At 44.0% G+C, this 20,643-nt stretch overlaps 2 protein-coding genes across 4 annotated transcripts; one reads left to right on the top strand and one right to left on the bottom strand.

The window, feature by feature from the left end:
- Window positions 1-436: 436 nt before the first annotated feature.
- Window positions 437-11,900, bottom strand: SERTAD4 (SERTA domain containing 4). 3 transcript variants are annotated; one of them, XM_036234470.1, is made up of 4 exons: window positions 11,505-11,900; window positions 6,267-6,458; window positions 4,916-5,031; window positions 437-2,956 (listed from the first exon to the last, which is right to left on the bottom strand). In XM_036234470.1, exons 2-4 carry the CDS (start codon window positions 6,439-6,441, stop codon window positions 2,201-2,203), a joined length of 1,047 nt encoding a protein of 348 aa, XP_036090363.1. In that variant the 5' UTR covers window positions 6,442-6,458; window positions 11,505-11,900; the 3' UTR covers window positions 437-2,200. The 3 variants fall into 3 exon arrangements, with proteins under 3 accessions (XP_036090363.1, XP_016014063.1, XP_036090362.1); XM_016158577.2 differs by lacking the exon at window positions 11,505-11,900 and adding an exon at window positions 6,960-8,152; XM_036234469.1 differs by lacking the exon at window positions 11,505-11,900 and having other exon boundaries at window positions 6,267-8,152.
- LOC118612842 (translation initiation factor IF-2-like) lies at window positions 10,605-13,551 on the top strand. The gene is made up of 2 exons (XM_036234471.1): window positions 10,605-10,920; window positions 12,767-13,551. Exons 1-2 carry the CDS (start codon window positions 10,613-10,615, stop codon window positions 12,813-12,815), a joined length of 357 nt encoding a protein of 118 aa, XP_036090364.1. The 5' UTR covers window positions 10,605-10,612; the 3' UTR covers window positions 12,816-13,551.
- The last annotated feature ends 7,092 nt before the right edge of the window (window positions 13,552-20,643 follow it).

The following is a 20,643-nucleotide window of genomic DNA, read 5'->3' as shown; positions in this document are numbered from 1 at the left end:
TTAGCACAGAATTTATGGAATACTACTAGCAATAATTTGTAGCTGTTTTAACCATTTACATATGGGTCTTCCCGATAATTCGACATTTCCTAAAGGAATCAAGTAGGATTCAGCATTTACGACTTCATGTTATGCTATTATTTTTTCCAGAAACTTTGCGAAAACTAAAATCTTGAGGTTCTTTAAGATAAACCTTATGATCACCAACTACATCGTTTATTAACATTATGCTCTATCTACAGAAATCTAAACCTACAAACTAGGACCATTCTAAAACACCTATCAGATTGACCTCTTTGAGTACCTTTTAATTTTGAAAATGCCTATGTGGCCACTGCCCACTACAGTTTCTAGACATTTTGAGTTTTTTGTAAAGGAGAAAGCGCTTTGGAAAAGAGAAGCATCGCCAATAATCATTAAAATAAGAAAATCTTAATGAGTTTTGATCATTTTAATAAATATATATCAAGAAAACCTCACTTTATTACAACAACACATTCATATACAAGCATCTATCATCTAAGTTTTCAACATCAAATGTTTATCAAATATTGAAAATAAAGGACAAAACCTTACTAGACTATTTAGCCATAACACAAGAACATGTTTTAAAAATTGGTCCTTGTGGACATTGTCCAAATGACGATCCTACTCATACACTGTATGAATGAGACCTATATTTAATATTAATAGCAATAATAAAAAAAGCTTTATCTTGGAGAAACCGGGAGGACTTACTGATTTCCTCCATTGAGCATTTGGTTCCTATGAAGTACTGTTTAAGGAGGCCCAAGCCAATCAGTAACCTTGGAAATTGGAGCACAGCTTAGCAGGAGGAGTTGGCTGGAGTAGAGGGCACTTGGAACCCTCTTGCAAATATACAAATTAAAGAGATTATTGAGAAAAATGTTGACCAAATACATACTATTGCCGACTGAGTCCCATTTCTCCAAAATAACTTTCCCAAACCTAAAATTTTTACATTCTTTAAGATAAAACCTTATTGATCACCACATCATTTATTAACATTGTGCTTCTTAATCAACAGCAAAAGTCATATATAAAAAACCACATGCTTTTATAATCTAAACGAGTGAAATGATGCAAAACAGATTAAAATATAATGCATGCCACTGGTTCATGAACTTCATTGGACAAGAAAACCAAACCAAACAAAACGACCCAAAACCCAAAAAACCCAAACCCCGGCAACGGACCGTTGCCATAGAAAAGCTCGAGCAGCTAGCGCTGGTTTCCAACAGCTCTCTCTATTGTTTCCTCCATCCCTTTCTAAAAATGCCAAATTCAAAAGCAATTGGGCATCAAAAATAAAGGAAGAATAGAGATGTCGAATCAAAAGTTGAACGCAATAGTTTGAAGTCAACGGTTTCCAAACAATATTGATCCACCCTGTGTGTGTGTGTGTTGTTTTTTTTTCCTGTTTGTTAAATCCCTGCTGTAACTCTGATTTATCCTTAATTTTCACCGTGGCAAAAATTAAGATAAAGTAAGGCACCAAAAATCGCCCTGTATAACACGTCTCTGAAAGCCTGACCACCCATCCCAGGCAACCGGGAACCTGCAGGGAGTGCTCTCTACGCATAGCGCTTGATTGCCGCCCCTAGACAGGTGTGCCTCATCTACGCTACATCCTATTTTCATCTGTCACACAAGACTGTTAAATACAAACACTTAACAGCCCCATGAAGCCGTTTCACCTAGCTCCCTGTCTTCAGTCTTTTACTCAGAAAAAAAAAAATACTGTGTCACATAGACGAAGCAGACATCCTTTGCTGGTTATATTGATCTGTTTATCAAATAACTACCTAATTAATTGGCAAACACTGAAATTTCTTAGCTAGAGACAGGCTCCTTGGGGGTAATGGAAATATAACGAGGGCACACTGTCCCCCCAGACTAATCAACTATTCTTTTCTGTAAGAAAACTTAAGATAGACTTTTAAGCATTAAGTCAACTGTTTTCTTGGTAAAATCATCACATTGATAAGGAGCTTGCTGATGCCTACCATACAGATGTTTTATGCAGTCTGCTCTCCAGGCATTTAAACGACACGGCATGTTCATGGCATAATCGTATCAGTCGTACAAAACTAGAAAATCCATTCAAAATAAAATTTATGAGAGCTAATTGATCATGCTGTGCATGCTTCAAAGTTTCGGCGAAAAGATGGCTCATGTTCTACTTCCTTTTGCCGCAGCACAGTTTGTTACTTGGTGAAGGCTCCTTTTTCCTTAAGGACTTTTTCCAAGACTCACTTACATTGTTTTTTTCATTATATCCAGTCTCAAAATAATCATAAAATTGGCCTTTGCACTCAAAAGCAAGGTCATTTCCCACAGGTTCATGGCTTAGCGGGCCACCATCCCTGTTGGCATCATTATTTGCTTTCTCATCATTTAATTTGGCCTTTTCCTGAACACCAAATGGCCTGACATTAGTAACAAAGATTTCGTTGGCAGGTATCTGGCCATCACCCTTGTAAATGGGTGCACTGCCCACATCAAAATCCACCTGGTGGGAACAACTGGGTAAAGGCAGAGGGGGAGAGGGAGAGGAAGGTGAGGAGGGAGAGGCGCCAGTGGAGGAGGCACTTCCAACATTGGCATTGACAGAAAGGGGTAAATTTAGGTAGTGACCACCACATTCCTGGTAAAAGCAGCAGGCGTGGAACTTTTCACACTCCTCTTTGGCCGTCCGCGGTCGTTTTCGGTAAGGACAGTCTTGAGCCATAAACCACTCTTGGGCAGAGGTGCCGTTGAAAGAGCAGGTGGGAAAGCACCAGTTATTCTGCATGATGATTTCTCCGTGGATCCTTTTCATCAAATTGTTTATAAGGACAGACCTTCGGAGGTACACTTCCGGATCATCGATAAACTTCAGCTTTTCTAAGGACATATAAAGGATGTGGGCTCGTTCCTCGAAAATCGAGATAGTCTAAAAATCAAAAAAAGGAAGAAAAAGCTTAGGAAATGGACTACACAAAAATGTCATCACAGCATATTTTTCTCTGGGTATTTTCTGAGTCTGGGCACGTTGTGATCCTGTTTCCCCCAGGCTCATTTAGAGATGCCGTCCCCGGTGCTACTAATGCCCCTGGCTTCCTGAATCGCTGGCGTGGTCAAGCACCAGGGAATCCAGCCACGACAGAACTCAGCGGCGACAGGCCAGACCGTTGGCTCTTTTATGGAGCAGCCAGGGGGACGCGAAGCACGCAATGCTACAGAAGTCAGGAGAGCGGTTTCTCTGGAGGGCAGAGAGGCAGTGGCTAGAAGCGGCACAACCAGGGGGCTGGGCGCGGGTTATGTTGCTTCTTGATCTGGATGCGACATGGCAACTTTCGCTCTGTGAAATTCATCAAGCTGTTCTCTTATGATACCTGTGCTTTTATGTGTATGTATACGAATACACACTTACACACTCACTGAGATGTTTTTTAAAAGATCCCAGGTGCTGTACAACTAAAACTGATATATTATTATATGCCAACTATAACTGGAAAAAAGTTCATTGAATTGGACAATGTAATGTGAGCAACTAATCGTCTATTATAGTTCAATAAAGCTGTAAATAAAAAAAGATCCCAAGATACAAGTCGTCATGGATATACCTCAAAACCTGGCCTTGCCATCATCAAGGAGCATGAGAACTGGCTTTTAACGCTGTCCCTCTTTTCATCCTCTGGGTTTTGTATACTTACCAATTATCTTTGCTCAATAGGGGGACAATGATAAGGAATGAGGCTCAGAACCTGAAAATATCTCAGTTGAAGGGCCAAAGGAAGTGTCCTTCTGGGGTCAGGCAGGAGGAAAGATGCAGAGAGGGAATGAGAGCACTCAGTCCTGAGCTGGGTGGCACCATCACACTGTGATGGTTGGTACAAACCCAGTGGCAACTGGAAAACTGCTACAATCGCAACACAGAAACTGAAAAAGAAATAAACTGCTTGTGTCCTGGGGCCAGCTCTTCCAGCTCCTAAGAAAGCCAACTGGTCGCATGACCTGAGGAGCAGTGTACTAAACCAGCACAGACTGACCCAAAGCAGGAACTACACACGTAGGGAAAAGCCCAGCACCCGCCAATGCATGCCAATGTCTTTATGAGCAGGGTCAAAGTGACAGCTAAAGGACGGGGCTGGGGTGTGGGTCAGAGGGAAACAGGCAGAAAGATGAATCAAAAGCTGAAAATTCTCTCTGCATATCAGACGACTATGGTCTGGCTTGCTTAAATCAGCAATTTTTTGAAGGAAGATAACCATAAGGAAAAAGAACTGGTATTTGAAAAGCTTAGATGACCAGTTTCATAACTCTACATACTTTCCCGATCCTGTTATTTTTCTTCTAATACATGCAAAAAAAGTTAACTTTGGACCCTTCTTGGAAATGAATGATATATTTTAACAAACTGAACACGTGTAATGAATGTTTCTGCTTTCATGTACACATTCGAGGGAGCCCACTGCTAAGGGTCGGGAGGAGCTCTGGGTAAGCACCCCCATGGGGGCTCACACAGAAGGGGTGCGGCCCACAGGAGCTGGAGCTCAGAGCAGGGAGCACGTCAGCGAAGAGCAGGTATATTTTGGCACACGCGGATCCCTGGAATAACCACAATCCTTAAAACGACTTGAGAAAAACGAAATCATTTGTGAAAAAGACATTCCTTGGATTATATAATTTTGTTATTTCTGGGTAGAGGAGCTCTTGCTGGCTCTTTCTTCGACTCCTTGTAAAAAATAACACAGGATCCAAAAAAGTGACAACGACTAATATGGCTCTGATGAGAAGTGGCTCATTTTCGTTGCTTGGATGGAACAATTTAATTTTTGGAAATGGATCGAGCAACTGTTACTAATATCTCAAACTCGTAATAAAAATAACGACTATTAAAAAAACGTACTTTATGGTTACAGCTGCTGAGTGGTGGGTGAATATCCTCTTCTTCCACATACTTCCTCTTAAAGTGTGTGATCTTGGACGTTGTTATAGGATTTGAAATTCCCCTGTAATGTGATCCTGTGGTAATAAATCAGATATGACAAATGACATGTGGTTGGCCAGAGGTTTTCCAAACAAAATACTTTTCTTTCTTTTCCTTCTAGAAGATAACTTGGTTACGTATTTGTCTGTACATGTGGTGATTAAAAATAAACATTTGTCTTAATAGTTGCTATCATAAGGAATCCTGTGACCCAGGCCACGCAAGGACTTCTAGACAATTATAGGGAAAAAAAAAAAAGACATTTCAGCATTTTCGAAATACTTAGATCCTTAATTCTATGCATAGGCAAACAGCAAAATTTATAAAGGGGAGGAAGGTAACAACTCCTAAATAATATTAGTATTTGTTCAAATTGTTTAGTTAATTATATCATAATACCACTGTTCAAATGTACACATATTAAACTGTAAGCATTAATAATCAAACAAGTTTAAAATATTGGCTCAAGGTGAGGAAACAAATGATTGTCTGCACACTGGAGTTATGATATTCTTTCTTTCTAAATATGAAATTTAAAATTTTAGATTAAAATTTTAGGTAACCAAAGTTATTTCTGCTCACAAAAATGTAACATGTTGACCATGAATTCAAGTAGGGTCTAACTTTTAAAGACCACAGTGTTTAATCCTTTTCAGAAAAACAATTCAAGAGTACTTATTTTATGTGGTAGTTTTTGTTTTGTTTTGTTTTGTTTTTTGATAGCCAGTACTACACAAGTATCGAAAGGAACTTACCTTAAAACATAATAAAGAATCAGAAAGAAAGAACATATTTGTTTTTTCTGAGCTTTGAAATTGTTTCCCCTATAATACCAAAGCCCATTGTGTGCTTAATAAAAAGAAGAGACAGATAGCTGCTGGCCCAAAGTGCGGATTCCTATTTGTCTCGTGGGATGAGCATTTCGTTGTCAAGCCCACTAGGGCTGTGTGGCTGTGAGAGACCCATGCAGCTCCACAGGGCGGAAAACCAAAACCCAAACTGAGAGTTTTAAAATCTGGTTTGGTTCTCTTAAAAATATAGACACATGACTTACACCCGAAGCAGCAGCACATGTCCAGACTCAGATCTGAATGCAATTTGAATATCACCTCTGGTCCTCCCTCCCTGGAGCCCTGGGCTCACTTAGCAAGGTGCACAGGCAGCCTGGGAAGTCCCTGGAGCAAGGCTCAGCTCAGAGGGGCGCACCAGACACCACACCCTCCCACCAGTCTGGCTTCAGAGAGTGGCAGGGGAAGGTCAAGAGCAGTACCTGCCAGCGGGGGGCCGGCCCCTCGGTCTCCCTGCAGAGGAGCCTGCGCTGGCCCTGGGGGGCTCGGGCCTCCGTAGCTGTCGGCCTCCCATAGTGTCTGGTACCCTGCAATTTCAGCAGCTCCTTCCGAGACAATGGGCTCGCAGAATCTATTCATGGACAGAACCAGAGTCATCTCTGACAGCCTCAGATCTGAAAAAACAGAAAACAGCCCCAATCAAGAGCATGCCAGCGGATGGGTGGCCTTGGCATCTCCATTCTTTCGCTTCAGGAAACTTTTACTTCTTGGTCCTTCCCCACTTCACCCTGAAATGTTTTATTATTTTTTCAAAAAAACAAAAACAAAAACGAAAACGAAAAACCTCAGCAAACTCTCTTGCTATTAGCTCAGCCTCCGGCTCAGCAATCTGCATTTCATGGGCGGATCTTTAAAACCCCATTTCTTATTGTTCTCAGATTTCCCCCCAGCCTTCTTCTAGACAGCTGCTTTGCCTCCTAAACACATTTTCCTCCTGACCTTCCCTCAGAAAATGTACTGCCAGGAGGCAAGGCCAAAACCCTTGCACTTCCTTTCTATTAATAAGGCGAAATCAATTTTCTAGTCAATCCCCCCGAGAGTCTCCTTTGATGAAATCCACTAATCAATCAAAAGACAAGGGCAGGGGAGTCAGAACTCTCCCTCGGAATCCCTACTGATGCTCTCAGTTTCGGTGTGCTCGCTGCCCCCTCCTCCTCCCGCTTCCGCAGGGCCAGCTCCTCGACAACATTCTGGGGCTCCCTCCACTTTCTTCTCCCAAAGCGAAGCAGACAGAGACACACTTGGTAGTTGTTTCCACCAGCCCTGATCGGCCTGAACTGGATCTGCCTCCAGTCAAAACACTGAGAGATGAAGACAGAAAATTGGCTCCAGTTTCAAGCCGTGAGTTGCAGTCCCACAGGAGCCAAGCACAACATCAACGGAGCAGGCAGAATATTAAACAGGAGCCAGGGTTTCAGCGCCAGAGGCAGCCGGCAACTCTTTACTCTGCAAAGCCCAGACGCAAGGCAGGAACTTTCCAAGAGGCAACACACCACTGCCCTTCTCTCCAGTTCACGTCCTTCCCCAGGGCCTCCAGGGAGACGGGGAGCCTCTCTGCCCTGTGATGCACCCTGGGATCCTCCATAAGTCAGGGTGGGGGGAGCCTGGCCATGGGAGCTCAGTGTCCTCACTTGGTCCTAAGTAGGGCTCAAGGTAGGGTCAAGAGTGAGTTCAAGGTAGAGGAGGGTCTGATGCTAAAGTAAAAAGATTTAGGGGCCACAGGTCAATGGTGACAGCAGGACAGTCTCGGTGCCTTATTAAAACAGCGCCAGTTCCTTCAGGAGAGCCAAACCTCCACTATTCTCACTTCGCCGTTTAAAGAACTGTCATACAGAGTGATGTCAGGCCAACTCTGCAGATTGACTGTCTTTCAAATATACACGAAGGGTCTAGTTCTTGCTTTCTTCTCCAAATTAGATAGCTTGTAATGTTTTTGGGAAAGGGTGAACCTTTCATCGTCTCATAGGAGTCTATTACCTACGTGTTATAACAAGGGTCCACTTCCAGGTAAAAGGAGGAAAGACACCGGGGGAAGGGGAAACAGCAGCTTCATTACAGTGATAATGTCATTCTGGCTAACAGAGCAGCTCTTGGCAGCAATTCCTCCATCCTTCACTCAGTCTTCTTTTTGAGATCCTCAAGTCCATCCCAATCTCACTGAGAATAAAGAAAGGCCTTCTGAAGACAGAGGAGGTGTCCGGGTCAGTGGCTGAAATGAGGAGCCAGCTGATTAAGGCTTCTAAACCACCTACCCCTTCTCTTTTCAAATGGCCTCCAAAGAGGCAGCAATTAGGACTTATTAGGAAATCTATTGAGAGAGAGAGAGAGAGAGAGAGAGAGAGAGAGAGAGAGAGAGAGAGAGAGAGAGGAGGTTTAATTAATTCTCTAAAAAGAAATGGTGGGACATATCATCAATTTTGCTCTTTGAGTCATCAACCAACCAAGAAATTTAGACTACATTGTCTATCACCCCTCAGACTCGGCATCCAAACAAGGTACCAGACCTCACGATAATTTATTCCCCAGAAGACTCTCATGAAATGGTCCAAAATGAAATTCTTAACCTATTCTACGACAACTGTATTAGGAAGTGCTATTGCCAGGAACACACGAAGCACAGCTTTTTTCTGAGTTAGTAGCTCTCTCTGCGGCTGCAACACTATTTTCCATCTTGAAATTTATACTCCCTTTTGTGCTGGATTCTGGGAATAAGATCCAAGCTTTTTGCCTATGTAGAACTTTTATTACATCTAAACGAACGCAGGTTGACAAATCCATGCCCCTCAAGAAAGAAAAGCATTTGCAGGCCCCTAGCAGCAATTACCAGTTGTTTAATAGGACATTATGTGGGCCCTGTGCTGTTTTATGTTACTAAGAGTTTGTTTATATTTTAATGACTTATTGTTGTAGCTTTCCTGGCTGTTAAGGATTTCAATGTTTCTATTTGTTATTATTTTTTTCAGCACAAGAAATTCCATCATTACGCATTTGTATTTGAAGTACTGATCTTAATCCAATATTGAAACATGAATTTGAAAAGTGGCAGACTTATTTGTATCCTGGATTTTTTTCCTTTATGATATCTAATTGCAGTAAGTTTTTCTTTTCTGAATTGAAAACTTTTATACCCAAAATATTTACCTGGAGAGGCTGAGTTCCACAAATGATTTACATTAAGTCTGAATAAAATATAAATGAGTTGGGATTATTTAGGAGGGTGTAGGAGATTTTTCAATTGAGTCTTTCTAGTCTATTTAGAACTTACATCAGGAAGTTAACAAATTAAGAAGGTAAGTTTAACATTCTTGAAGAATTGAGCGTGCAGCGCTAAACACCAATGTTTCACATGACTCTTTACTTGTGTTACATGTTCAGGTCCAAGCTGTCATAATTCTCTGGATGATGAAATTCACATTATAATTCTGCTACTGAATTCATAAGTTTAAATTCACAAATGTATGTGCTGTTAATATTACAGACAGTCACAAAGATGTACGTTAATGGTAAAATATTTCTCTTAACATCAGAGGTGAGTGAATTCAAAAGAAGGGTGTTCAAGTGTGTTTTGTCTATATATGAGTTTAAAAAAATAAAAGATAAAAAGGTCCTAACCTTTTATCCTCAGGCTCCCACATGTTTGTTTTGTCAGCCAAGTGGATATAGAGGAATGACACCTCAAGCATTCCCAGGGGGCTGATGGCTAAATGTCAAGCTTTTTCCAGCAAATGCTCACAGTAAAGTTACCAGGCATTTCTATACAATTTGGTTTTTCCAGATGAGTTGGGCTCGTTCTCTCCAAGGAGCCATTATGATGCTAATAGGAGTGGCTGGCACACGGAACAGGGTAGTTACAGATTCAGTGGCACCTTGAATTTAACAGGGGATCCTGGTCATTCTTTACCCGTCCATCCCCCGCCCCCCATCTATCATTGGAAATTCGAGAACGTTTTATTAAGAACCTTATAGTAATTAGAGGTCTTATTCCCATACTGAAAAGCAGGAAAGTAAAAGGCTGCTAATTTCAATGCAGCGTTTCCGCTGCCAGTCTTAAATATCCTGCCCAGGTGGAACCACGCCCCTGACCTCAACACTGTCCCTAATAAGATCTCAAGGGCTCAACCAGCTCATGGTGGCGGTGATGGGAGTAGTTGTTTAGTGGCTGGATGGGCGGAATAAAATCCTTCAACCCTGCTAAATAGACAGATGTCGCTTTTTCTGGCAGTCCTTGCAGTACACCTGTCTGCTCTGGGAAGTACATTTCTCAGCTGTAGCTCCGAGAGGCCAAGAGCTTTAGGTCCGGTCCTGGTGCTGGGAATTCGCGTCCTGGACCTGAGGGGGTCAGGGGCGGGAGTGGGGGTGGTGGAGGTGCCCGAGGGTCCCAGCCCCGGTGCCTGGGCTCTATCCCAGGCCCAAGCCTGGGGTCCGAGGTTTAGAGAACTGAAACCCCCGCAGGCTGGCAGCAGCCACCAGGTCCTGGCGCGCGTAACAGACACACCCCCGGGGGGTCCGTGCCGAAGCCCCTAAGCCCCTCTCCGCGGCAGCGAGCAAAGCCCCCCCTGCCCCCGGCCGCGGGAGAAAGTAAACAACTCCCCAAGTGTCTGGGAACAAAGGCAAGTTGTCTTTCCATGGTGCCCGAGTCCTGCGTTTCTCCTGAAGAATAAGGGTTATTATTATTCTTTCTTTCTTTTTCTTCTTCTTCTTCTTCTTTTTTTTTTAAACCAAGTTTCCTTCTAAGGGAAATAAACACCAAAGGTAGGATTCCAAGGAAATGACTCAGGGAAGTTGGCGAGGCTGCCCCCGGCTCGCGCTCCAGCCGGCCGCCGATCCCGCCCGGCCCTCCCTACCTCCCCGGCCGGCCGAGCCCACTCGGCGCCCGCGGGGCGCCCCGCGCGTCCGTAGGACCCGGGCCGCGGGGACACGGCCGCACCTCGCGCGGGCGTCCTCGCCACCCCCCGCCTCTTGTCGCCCAGCCGGACACTCGGGAAAGTTGCGAGGGCCGAGCAGGCGGGAGGGGAGGAAGGGAGGAGAGAGGCGGAGGCGTGGACCAGGCGGCCAGCAACCGAGCCCGCCGGGGAGGTGAGCTGAGGACAGAGGAGCCGCCGCCGCCCGCAGCGCGGCTCGGCTGCCGGGGAGGAGGGTGCGGGGGCGGAGGTGGCGGGGGACAGAAGGTGTCAGCTCCTGCAGCGATTCCTTTTTCTTGCAAACGCGCGCTCCTGACATCCACCAGCCCGCCCTCCCCACCTGCCAGGCGCCACGGCGCCCAGCCCTGGGGGCACCCCTCCTACTGACCCTCGTCCCCTAGGACGAGAGGACGAGCGACCCCCGAGGGCCCCGAGGTCCCCCCAGAGCCGCCGTTCCCACCCGAGACCAGCCGAGCGCGCGGGCGGCCGCCGGAGCAGCGCCGGAGGCGGCGGTTCCCGCCCGGGAGAGGCTTCGCGGCGCATTCCAGACCCGCGAAAAGCCCGCGCCTCCTCCGCGCCCCGCGGAGCCCCGGCCCCCGCCGCCCCCGGTCCCGCCGCCGCCGCCGGCGCGAGTCCACCCGGTGGCCCCGGCGCTGCCTCGGAGCGCGGCGGGCGCTCGGGAGGCCGCGGAGGCGCCGGTCCCCGCGCGCCGGCCTCGGCCCTTCCGCCCTCGCCGCCCCCGCCCAGCCCGGCTCTTACCGCGGGGTCGGCCGGGAGGCGGCGGCCGCAGCGCTCCAGCTGCCGCTTGTCCGCTCGGGGCGCGGCGCCAGCCCGGCCGCCGGGGCACAGTCGCGCCGGTCCCGCCCGGCCGCCCGGTCGCTGGTGGCCGCGGGAGCGCGGCGGGCGAGGGTCCGGGCAGGTCCCGCCGCCGCGACTGGGGCGCCGCGCCGCCGTCGCTGCAGACGGTTATGGTAATGAGCGGCTCTGTCTAGCGAGGAGCGTGTGAAACCCGTCAATCCTGTTTGCCATTTCCCCGTGGATTTCCGAGGAGAGGTTGTGCAGGATGCCCCCAGGGTGAGAGAGAGAACATGACAAGCGCGCCCGCTCTCCCTCCCTCTGCTCCCGCCGCCGCCGCGGCTCCTCCGGCAGCACACGGGGCGCCTTCCCCTCACCCCCACCCCCACCCCAGCCCGCCCCCTGCCTCCTTCCCTCCTTCCCGCCCTCCCTCCCCCCTCTCCTCCCCTCCCCTCCCCTCCCTGTGCCCGGGGACACGCGGGCCCAGCTCCAGCCCGCAGCCTAGACCCCACGCGCTCCGGGCTCCCGCCCTGGCCCTGGGGGCTCGGCTCCAGCAGAATAATGTGTGCACTCGGCAACCTTCTGAGATGTCTTCTTTCTCTCTCTTTTTAAAAAAATTCGGTTTAGTTTTGTTGTTGTCGTGTGTGCGTGTGATTAAAAAAAAAAAAAAAAACAACTATGCCTTTCCCACCGTTTGCAAAAGACTTTCTTCTTTGCCACAGCAAACGGAGATGAGAAACAGATGTCTTTGCAGGACCAAGCAGTTATTCCCCCCTCGCCACCCGCCCTCGCCCAGTCCCCTCCCGAGCTGCATGTGTATAAAAAAGCAACCTTGGTCCTGCTGCAACTTCAACTGGCAACACTTTCTGGGTGGGGAGCCTCAAGGGAAAACCTCCAGGAAATAAAAATGTAATAAAGGAGGTTGTCCTTGGTCAAGAGAATGTAATTCAAACCACCCCGGAATCACATTATTTTGCAAATAGTAAGTTTCTCCTATGTTGGGCTCAATTGGAGTGTTTTTTGAAACATTAATTCATAACTTCTGTCTAGGGACCCCTCTGTAGTCGAGATGGGTCATTTCAGGTGTAATGAACGCAGAGGCTTGGAAGGCATAGACCTAATAAAATCGGAGGGGAAGGCACCTGCACAAGAGTGTTACAAAGACTATAATGTTTGTTTACTGCTACTATGCCAGATGTGCTAAATATAACACTTCTTTAAAACAGTGATCCTCCGACTGTGAAAAACCAAACCTCTGGCTGCCTGGCTCCCTAGGAATCAAGGAGAGGCACAGACTGAAAATCAGGGAGGAAAGGAAACGAGAGATCGAGGATGAGGATTAGCATCTGCAAATTGAACTCTATCTAATTTGCATGTTTATTTCTTAGAATTGTAATTAAATTTGTGTAATAAATGTTTTCCATTTCATTTGTACACTTAAAATTTGGGTGACTGACATGCAGTTAAGTGAATTTTTTAAAAAGCAAATGTAGTTTATTCAATAAAGCAGCAAACAAATATTAAACATAATTAGAACTAATCTGCTTTGAAGGTATTTTTGTTGAACTTTGTACATTAAAGACTCTCAGAGGTTTTAAGAGTATTAGGAAGCCGAGAGAAGGCAATTATGCTGAAAACAGACTAACTCAACAGACTTCCAGGAGCATTATTTCATTTTTTTCCAAAAGACTTTTCAGGGTTGCATGCCTAAAATTGAGAGTGGGGCATTCATCTTGGCTTTATTCTGAATTATATTAAATTGCATTGGCTCATGCACGATATAGGCCATTATGATGATGATTTAAGAACTGTAAAGATGCCACTTTACAATCAATGAGTGTTGCATGCCCAGGTTACGGGTAGAATATAATTTTCATTTGGGCGGGGGAGGAGGGCAAGCAAAGGCACAAGGGCCATTTAAAGTCGTACAAGTACTTGGAAATCTAAATCAGTATCTAAAAGTGGTTAGTGCCTAACTCAGAGAACTAAATGTGAGGGCTCGGAGGCATGGCTTATTATTGTTTTTATCTCCCTATATTAAAGTTTTATAGCATTTAAAGGACTATGGAGAAATCCCCACATACACTTGGCTGTGTCAAAATACATAAAACCAAAAGGAGTAAATTAAGCATAAAATTGAGAAATAACATGAGACGAAGTATCAGCATGGGTTGCATTGGCATCTTTGGAGCTTTGGCTCTAAGAAACGAGCCTTCTGGGAAATTGGCTTTGCCCTTGGGTGAGGAGAATTCTTGGCTTTAATGTTACAATATAATGACATCATCACAACACAAGTATGAAATCATTGTACTTCACAGCACACTTGTGGTTCTGAGTATGAACTTGACCCTATCCTGTGCCGGTACGTTATGTTAACATGTTTTTACTGCCAGTTTTTCCTGTCCTACCTTTAATCTCAAGCTTCATGTTTTCTGAGATTCAGTGCCCAAAAGATGACAATGTGAACAACGTACAAGTGTCTACAAGTAGAAAATGCAGTCAAACATCCATGAAATAAGAAATATTATTTAAAAACTTTAAACTGAGTAAGTGGTGGCTACCGAACAAGACAAGAACTAACTATAAATCGATAATGAAATATTTCAAATGAACAAATGTAATTTATAACGAGTTGCAATATCCAGTCTGAAAACTATGATGTCATCATTTGTGTGTGTATGTGTGTGTGTGTGTGTGTATGTGTAAAGTTCCAAGATGGAAATTAAATTATAAAACTTAAAATACCTTGAGTTGCAAATTCCCTGAAGGCAATGATTGTTTTTCTTCAGTTAAAAAAGAGAGTGCCAGACTTAAAACTGCTGAAATTCATTTCACAAAAACTTTTTGTCATTTGAAAGGGGAATTTCTCAAGTAAAATTCAACTAATTCAGATTGCTGTGCACACTGATCATTTAAATGAGTAAAAAGTCTGAATTACTGGCTTTTAAAATAAAGTGCAACCTTTTTACAACAAAAAGTATCTATATCCAATGGCTCTAATTCCTTGCCTCCCATTCTCAGACCTCCTGTTAGGTTTTCTGATCCCATCACTCCACTGGAATTGTTGTGTCACCGGTGACCTCCACATGGCCAAACTGAAAGATCTTTCCTTGGTTTGCATCTTCCTTGACCTCTAAGCGGCATTTGACCAACGCGATCACTCCTTCCTTGAAACACCTTTTAATCTCTTTCTAAGACAACTTGCTCGCCGGCTTTGCCTCACTGGTTCTTCTTTCTCAGTCTCTTTTACTGGTTCCTCCCTTCTCTGTGACCTATGAACTTTGGAGTGTCTCAAGCTCAGTCTTTGAATGCTCTCTCTTTCTTGTAACCACTCTCTTGTGGATCTCAACCAGTTTCATGCCTTCAAGTACCATCTATATTCTGATTCCCAAATTTAGACATCCAGTCTAGACCTCTCTCCTGACCTCCGGACTCCACTAGGATGTTTATTAGATATCACAAGCTTCACAAATCCAAAACCTAACCCCCAATTTCTTCTCTCCCCCAACTGTGCCACCCTTAATAGTCTCCTTTCCAGTCAATAAACCACACTATTTTTTTAGTTTCTCACGCAAAAAACTTTGGAGTCATCTCTGACTCTTTTTCTCCTTCATGTCCGGCATTGAATGCATCAGAAAATCCTTCAGGCTCTACCTTTAACATTTATCTAGACTCTGATCATTTATCATCTCTACTGCCACTGCCCTGGTCCAAGCCATCATCATCATCACTTACTTGCCTGGGATATTGCAATAGCTTCCTAACTAGTCTCCCTGCTTCAGTCTTTGGTCCTTTCTACAGTTCAGCCAATGATTCAATTTTCACTAAGACTCTTCCTAAGGCTCCCACTTCACTCAGTGTAAAAACCAGATTCTTACAATGGCATGCACGGGGTGGAAGCCGTCTTTACTTCTCTGATCTGATTCTGTCTCCAGATACTCTGGACCCAATGTGTCAGGCCTGTGCTCACCTCAGGACATTTGCACTGGCTATTCACTTGGCCTGGAACGCCCTTTCCCAAGACAGCTGCATGTATCCATGCTCCACCTCTTCCAAGACTGTGGTCAAAAGCCACCTTCCTAACAAGGCCTGACCACTATGCCTAAAATTCTAACACTTTATCTCCATATCTTATTTTTATCCAAAGAATTTATCACCTCATAAACTCTATATATTGTGTATATATTCTACTTGCCATTTATCTCCTCTCGTTAGAAAGTAAGGTCCCTGAGGGCAGGGATTTTTGTCTTTTTGATTCACTCCTGTATCTCCAGTACCTAGCACAATACCTGACACACTGAAAGAACTCAATAAATATGTGATGATTGATTCAACAATTGACTGACAGTTTCACATATGTACAGCAACCTGAACGAGTCTACCAGAGACACTTTAGTGTATAAAGTATATGTAGCTGCTCTAGTCTAGCGTGTGTAGAATGGTGAAATGGCCAGTTTGTTTTATCACCAACTTGTGTGCCTCTTGTAGAATTCTCTGGCCCAGTGCTCTGATTTGGGCTGCAGCATTTCAAGACCCAAAGACATTCCCAAGATCCCCAGGTACCCAATGGCTTCATGCTGCCTTGTCAGCCTTAGAGTCCCCAGTTCATTCCAGGTGGATGCTGGTGCTCTGGATCGGCCCTCCTTTTCTCTGACCCAGATTTCCATTCCTGGCCAACATGCTTGTCCTAAGCTATAGTCTCACAAAGTGTATTAAGTCACTCTCCAGGACTCTGTAATGACTTCTTGTCACACTTTCAGAATCCAGGAACTCCTTCTCTGTCTTTTTCATCCTTCTTCAAAACTTGCTCAGAAATACTTCAATAAATATACGCATTTTATGTGCAAGCATTGAGTTAGGCACTGCAGGCAGAGTAGAGAAGAATAAGATACTGTTCCTAGACTTAAGGAGTTGTCATTAGAATGAGTAGCATAAGACAAGCATAGAAATAATGGTACTTCTTAGTAATTCAGGGCATAGTAGATGTCACGGGAGTTCAGTGGTGGGACAGATTACATCCAGCGGGGGGAGTCAGAAAGTAAAATCTGGAGTTGACTTTGAAGAACAGGTGGGCTTTCCATGTGTGGAAATAGGAATGGAGGAAAAGTATTTCAAGTGGAGGAAACCATTCGAGGCACATAGGTTAGAAAGCAAAGGGCATCTTTAGAGGACAGTGAGTATTCCAGTCTTGCTAAAAGGGTAAGGTATGTGAAAGCAGATGAGGGAGGAGGCCCTATGATAATGAGTGTTGCAAAAGCAAGATGAGTTTGATTTTAATTTAACAAGCAATGGAGAGCATTAAAGGTTTTCGAACTGGAGAAGGACACGCTCAAAGCCAAGTGTCGGGAAGAGTTACATACAGTGGAGAGTGGTGCTGGGAAGGCCTTTCAGCGGCCTGGGTGAAGGGAAAGGCTGATCTGTGTTAGAGCCATGGCCCCTAGATGAGAAGAAGGATGCAGGTGGGAGATATTATAGGTTTGGAATCTTTAGGATATAATCGTTGCTTATTGGGAACGGGAGAGTGAAAGATGACTCTAAGGCTCCTACTTGAGCTACTGCGTGGCTAAGTGAACTCATAACAAATGGCTAGAGGCAAGTTTGAAGGGACTATAGTGTGTTGGTTCTGGTTATATCAAGCATGAGGTGTTCATGGAACAGATGGGTAGAGATGTCCAATAGACAGCAGAATATCTTGGCTAGCTGAAGACAGAATTTAAGAGCAAATTACAACAATTTAGGAGTATTTCAATAATTTTGGGGGTTGAAGTCTTAGGACTTAATGAAATATTTGAAGACATTACAGAGGATTTAAGAGCGAAGAGCTTAGGTCAGCACCTTGAAGAACCTGATAAATGCATTTATTCAGAGGTGAAAATAACATTTTGGTTTAATGTGTGACCTCTTTCAGGGATATTTGTATTTAATGGCTTAAGTTTCAAAGACGAAATTTGGGATGGGGTGGTGTATTTTGGGTAGCAGTCAGTCTCACCCACATGTCCTGCATTACAGTACAGAATGGGTTACAGGCTATGCTTCCTCCTGTGGCTTAATCGACTGATTTAGCATCACAGGTGGAAAGGGATTTGATATTTCATCAAAGATTCCTGAAATAATCCATGAAAAGATGTAAATCATTGATAATGAGCTTGGAGTGTTCTCTCTCTCTGGGATATTTGTATTTTAATAGGCGTCTCCTGAATGCCACAAAAACTTTAATCAAAGTAATTAGTAATTAATGACATAATTTCAGATGTAATACAAGCTAATAAGCATTATTTCTGAATGGGAATCACACAATATATATGGTTCCATGCTCAGGCTGCTGTTTTGGAGGACCCATATTAGTGACTAGGTGGGAACAGTTTACAGTAAATGTAATAATTATTTGTAAAGGGATGTTCTTCTAAAATATTTGGTAATTTTTACAATTAAAAAATTTTTATTGAAATACTTTTAATGCTGTTTACTGTATTGGCTAAACAAGTGTGGCAATCAAGTGTGCATCCACCCTAACACTCATCCCAAGTCTTCAGGGAAAAGATGGGTCATAAGTTAGGCATCAAAGTTGGGATGGATAACCAGAGAGGAGGAGAGGGGGACCCTCCTGGAGGGCCCAATCCTTGGTGGCACATTTGGGCAGGAGCAGAGAGTGGTCACAAGATGAGACACTGGATGAAGGCCTAAATCTTAATATTTGGAAAATGGCGCTGCTACTGTCAGAAGCACAGAAAGTAGAAGAAAGCATCATTTGAGCAAGAGAGGGTCAAAGTGTGTTGTGTGTGTGTGTCTGTTGTATTGAGGGTAGGGCAAGTTTAAACATTTTCCAAAATGAACTGAAACAAACAAAAAATATATAAATAAATAAAGAAAATGTTGATGTGATGATATAAATATTTTTCTGGGAATATCACCTTTTTTCTGTTCTATTTTCCTTTTCTTATTCCAAAGAGATTTTCCTACCCATATTCTTTTCTTTCCTTGGGAAGAAGGGCCTGTACATTTTTTTCTTGACCAAAAATCTAAACACATAGGTCCACACTGTGCCAGAGCACTAGTTCAGAAGCATGAATTACTGACTAAAAAGGGGCAGTGTTTCGTTTAAACCTGAAGACGGATTTTGGCAATACAGGGTTGTGTAAGGGAACCCAGAGCTAGACAGCAGCATGTACCTTAACTAGTTTTAAGCCTAAATATAAATCTCACAATGTAACAAGGGTAGGCTCCAAAATTCCTAATTTTGTCATCCTGTTAAAAAAAAAAAAAAAAAAAAAGACATGAGCCAACAGGAATGAAACCTCCAAAGAGAGGAGTCTGTAGAGAAACTGTAGCTACTTGTAACTTCATTTCAAAGCTGCTTATCTTCCCTATTTGCCTTATCTGTACATTGTTATAAAACAAGTAAGCTAAACATTTGATGAGGCTTAATATCAGAACAGCAGGTTATATTTATGACACTGACCATGTCATTATATCAAGAAGCATTTATTAAGTGACTGACAGTTGTATTGGCACATATATAATTCAACATGGTTCTTGCAGGAGCTGGAAGATTTATAGGTATTGGCAGTATTTTCTTGGCCTCAACCTTTGCCTTATATATCCGTAATTTCTAGAAGTCTTTTCATCTTGGTGTATAGCTGTTCTATTTTTGTTTTTTGAATTTTTTTAAACATTAAAGCTTCAAAGGAGAGTTTTGGTAGCTGACAAAGGCAAGAATATAATCTAATTAAGCAAAAAATGTAAGCTATCTAAAAATTATGGAGATTTTAGTGTGATCTTAATTTTATGTATTAATATTATTTAATTTGTTTTAAGTAGCGTGGTCTCTACTAAAATAATCAACACTGGGCATAAGTGAAATGTGTGTACTTTTCAGAAGCATATTTGATTTTCATAGGTCAAACATTTTATAATAGAGACCTAAGGTAAGTAAGTATTATGAAAGCATAAAGCCCTAATTAGGATGAAGACCTAAGAGAGCTATAGCATGTGGTAATCATTCTTCCCATCCGTAGGCATCACCTTTGTCTGGATTCAGAGCTATTTCATATAATGTCATGTACATGATGCCAATAGCATAAACTGACTCTATCAATAACATGTGTCAGGAAAGGAGGATAAGGAATCACGATCTGACGGTGGGGTCTGGATTGGGGGGGGGGAAGACAGTCAAAGAAAATTCATCCTTGAGCATTTCATTTTGTATTCCTTCTGAGCGTCATAAAATGTGTATGCATATCAAAGTTCATAACAAAAACTGCTTATGCCATCAGGAAGACGTATTTATTTTCAACAATGTAAAGAGTAAAGCATACAATGGGGGGGGGTAGAGAGAGAGAGAGAGAGAGAGAGAGAGAGAGAGAGAGAGAGAGACCTGCAGCAGACATCACCTGAGTGGGAAATTACACAGCCTGCACACACACGCACGCTCTGCACACACACGCACAGAATTCATCTCTGACAATTTAATTGTTTAATGGTAGGACTAACAAGGAATCCTTTCTAAAGTAATGGCACATAAAGGCTTCCTAGTGAAGTTAATATTCCTGCTGCATTTGATGGGTGTTTCCCATTTGAGCAGGTCTGCCCTAACAGACTGCTGGCACTTGATGGGGGGGTGGGGGAGAGGTGGCGCAGTCTGGGTTCAACAGCAGAATCTGGAGAACGCCTTAGCCTGTGACCTTAGCCATCAAAGCAATAAATCTCAGGCCGCGATTGACACCAGAGCAGTGGCTCGCATCCGTTGTAATGTCTTGGCGTGCAGTCCTAGGATCTGGCCTTCCTGGACTGGAGGCGAAGTGTTTGGAGCACAGAGCCCTCGCTTGCATAGCTGTCTGTTTTCTCTTAGTTCACTGGAGCCAGGGTTTGGCAGCCATTGTGCTGAGGTTTCAGGACTTCAGTTTGACCAGTCTCCTAGGTGATGAAACGCACGATGTCTCAGATGCTAAGGTTTGAATTTTCATCCTAATCTACAGTCTCTTCTCCTCACATTTCCTTATGATTCAGCGTTGCTCATTTCTGTGCTTTAATTGGACCCCTGGGTGGCCTGCCCATTACGGCGATGCACATGACAGTGGACGCTCCGCGGAAGAACATCTGGGGC

The sequence above is a fragment of the Rousettus aegyptiacus genome, unplaced genomic scaffold, assembly GCF_014176215.1.
Source record: "Rousettus aegyptiacus isolate mRouAeg1 unplaced genomic scaffold, mRouAeg1.p scaffold_m13_p_17, whole genome shotgun sequence".
Taxonomy (NCBI): Eukaryota; Metazoa; Chordata; class Mammalia; order Chiroptera; family Pteropodidae; genus Rousettus; species Rousettus aegyptiacus.
This window is presented reverse-complemented; position numbering and strand designations above follow the sequence as displayed.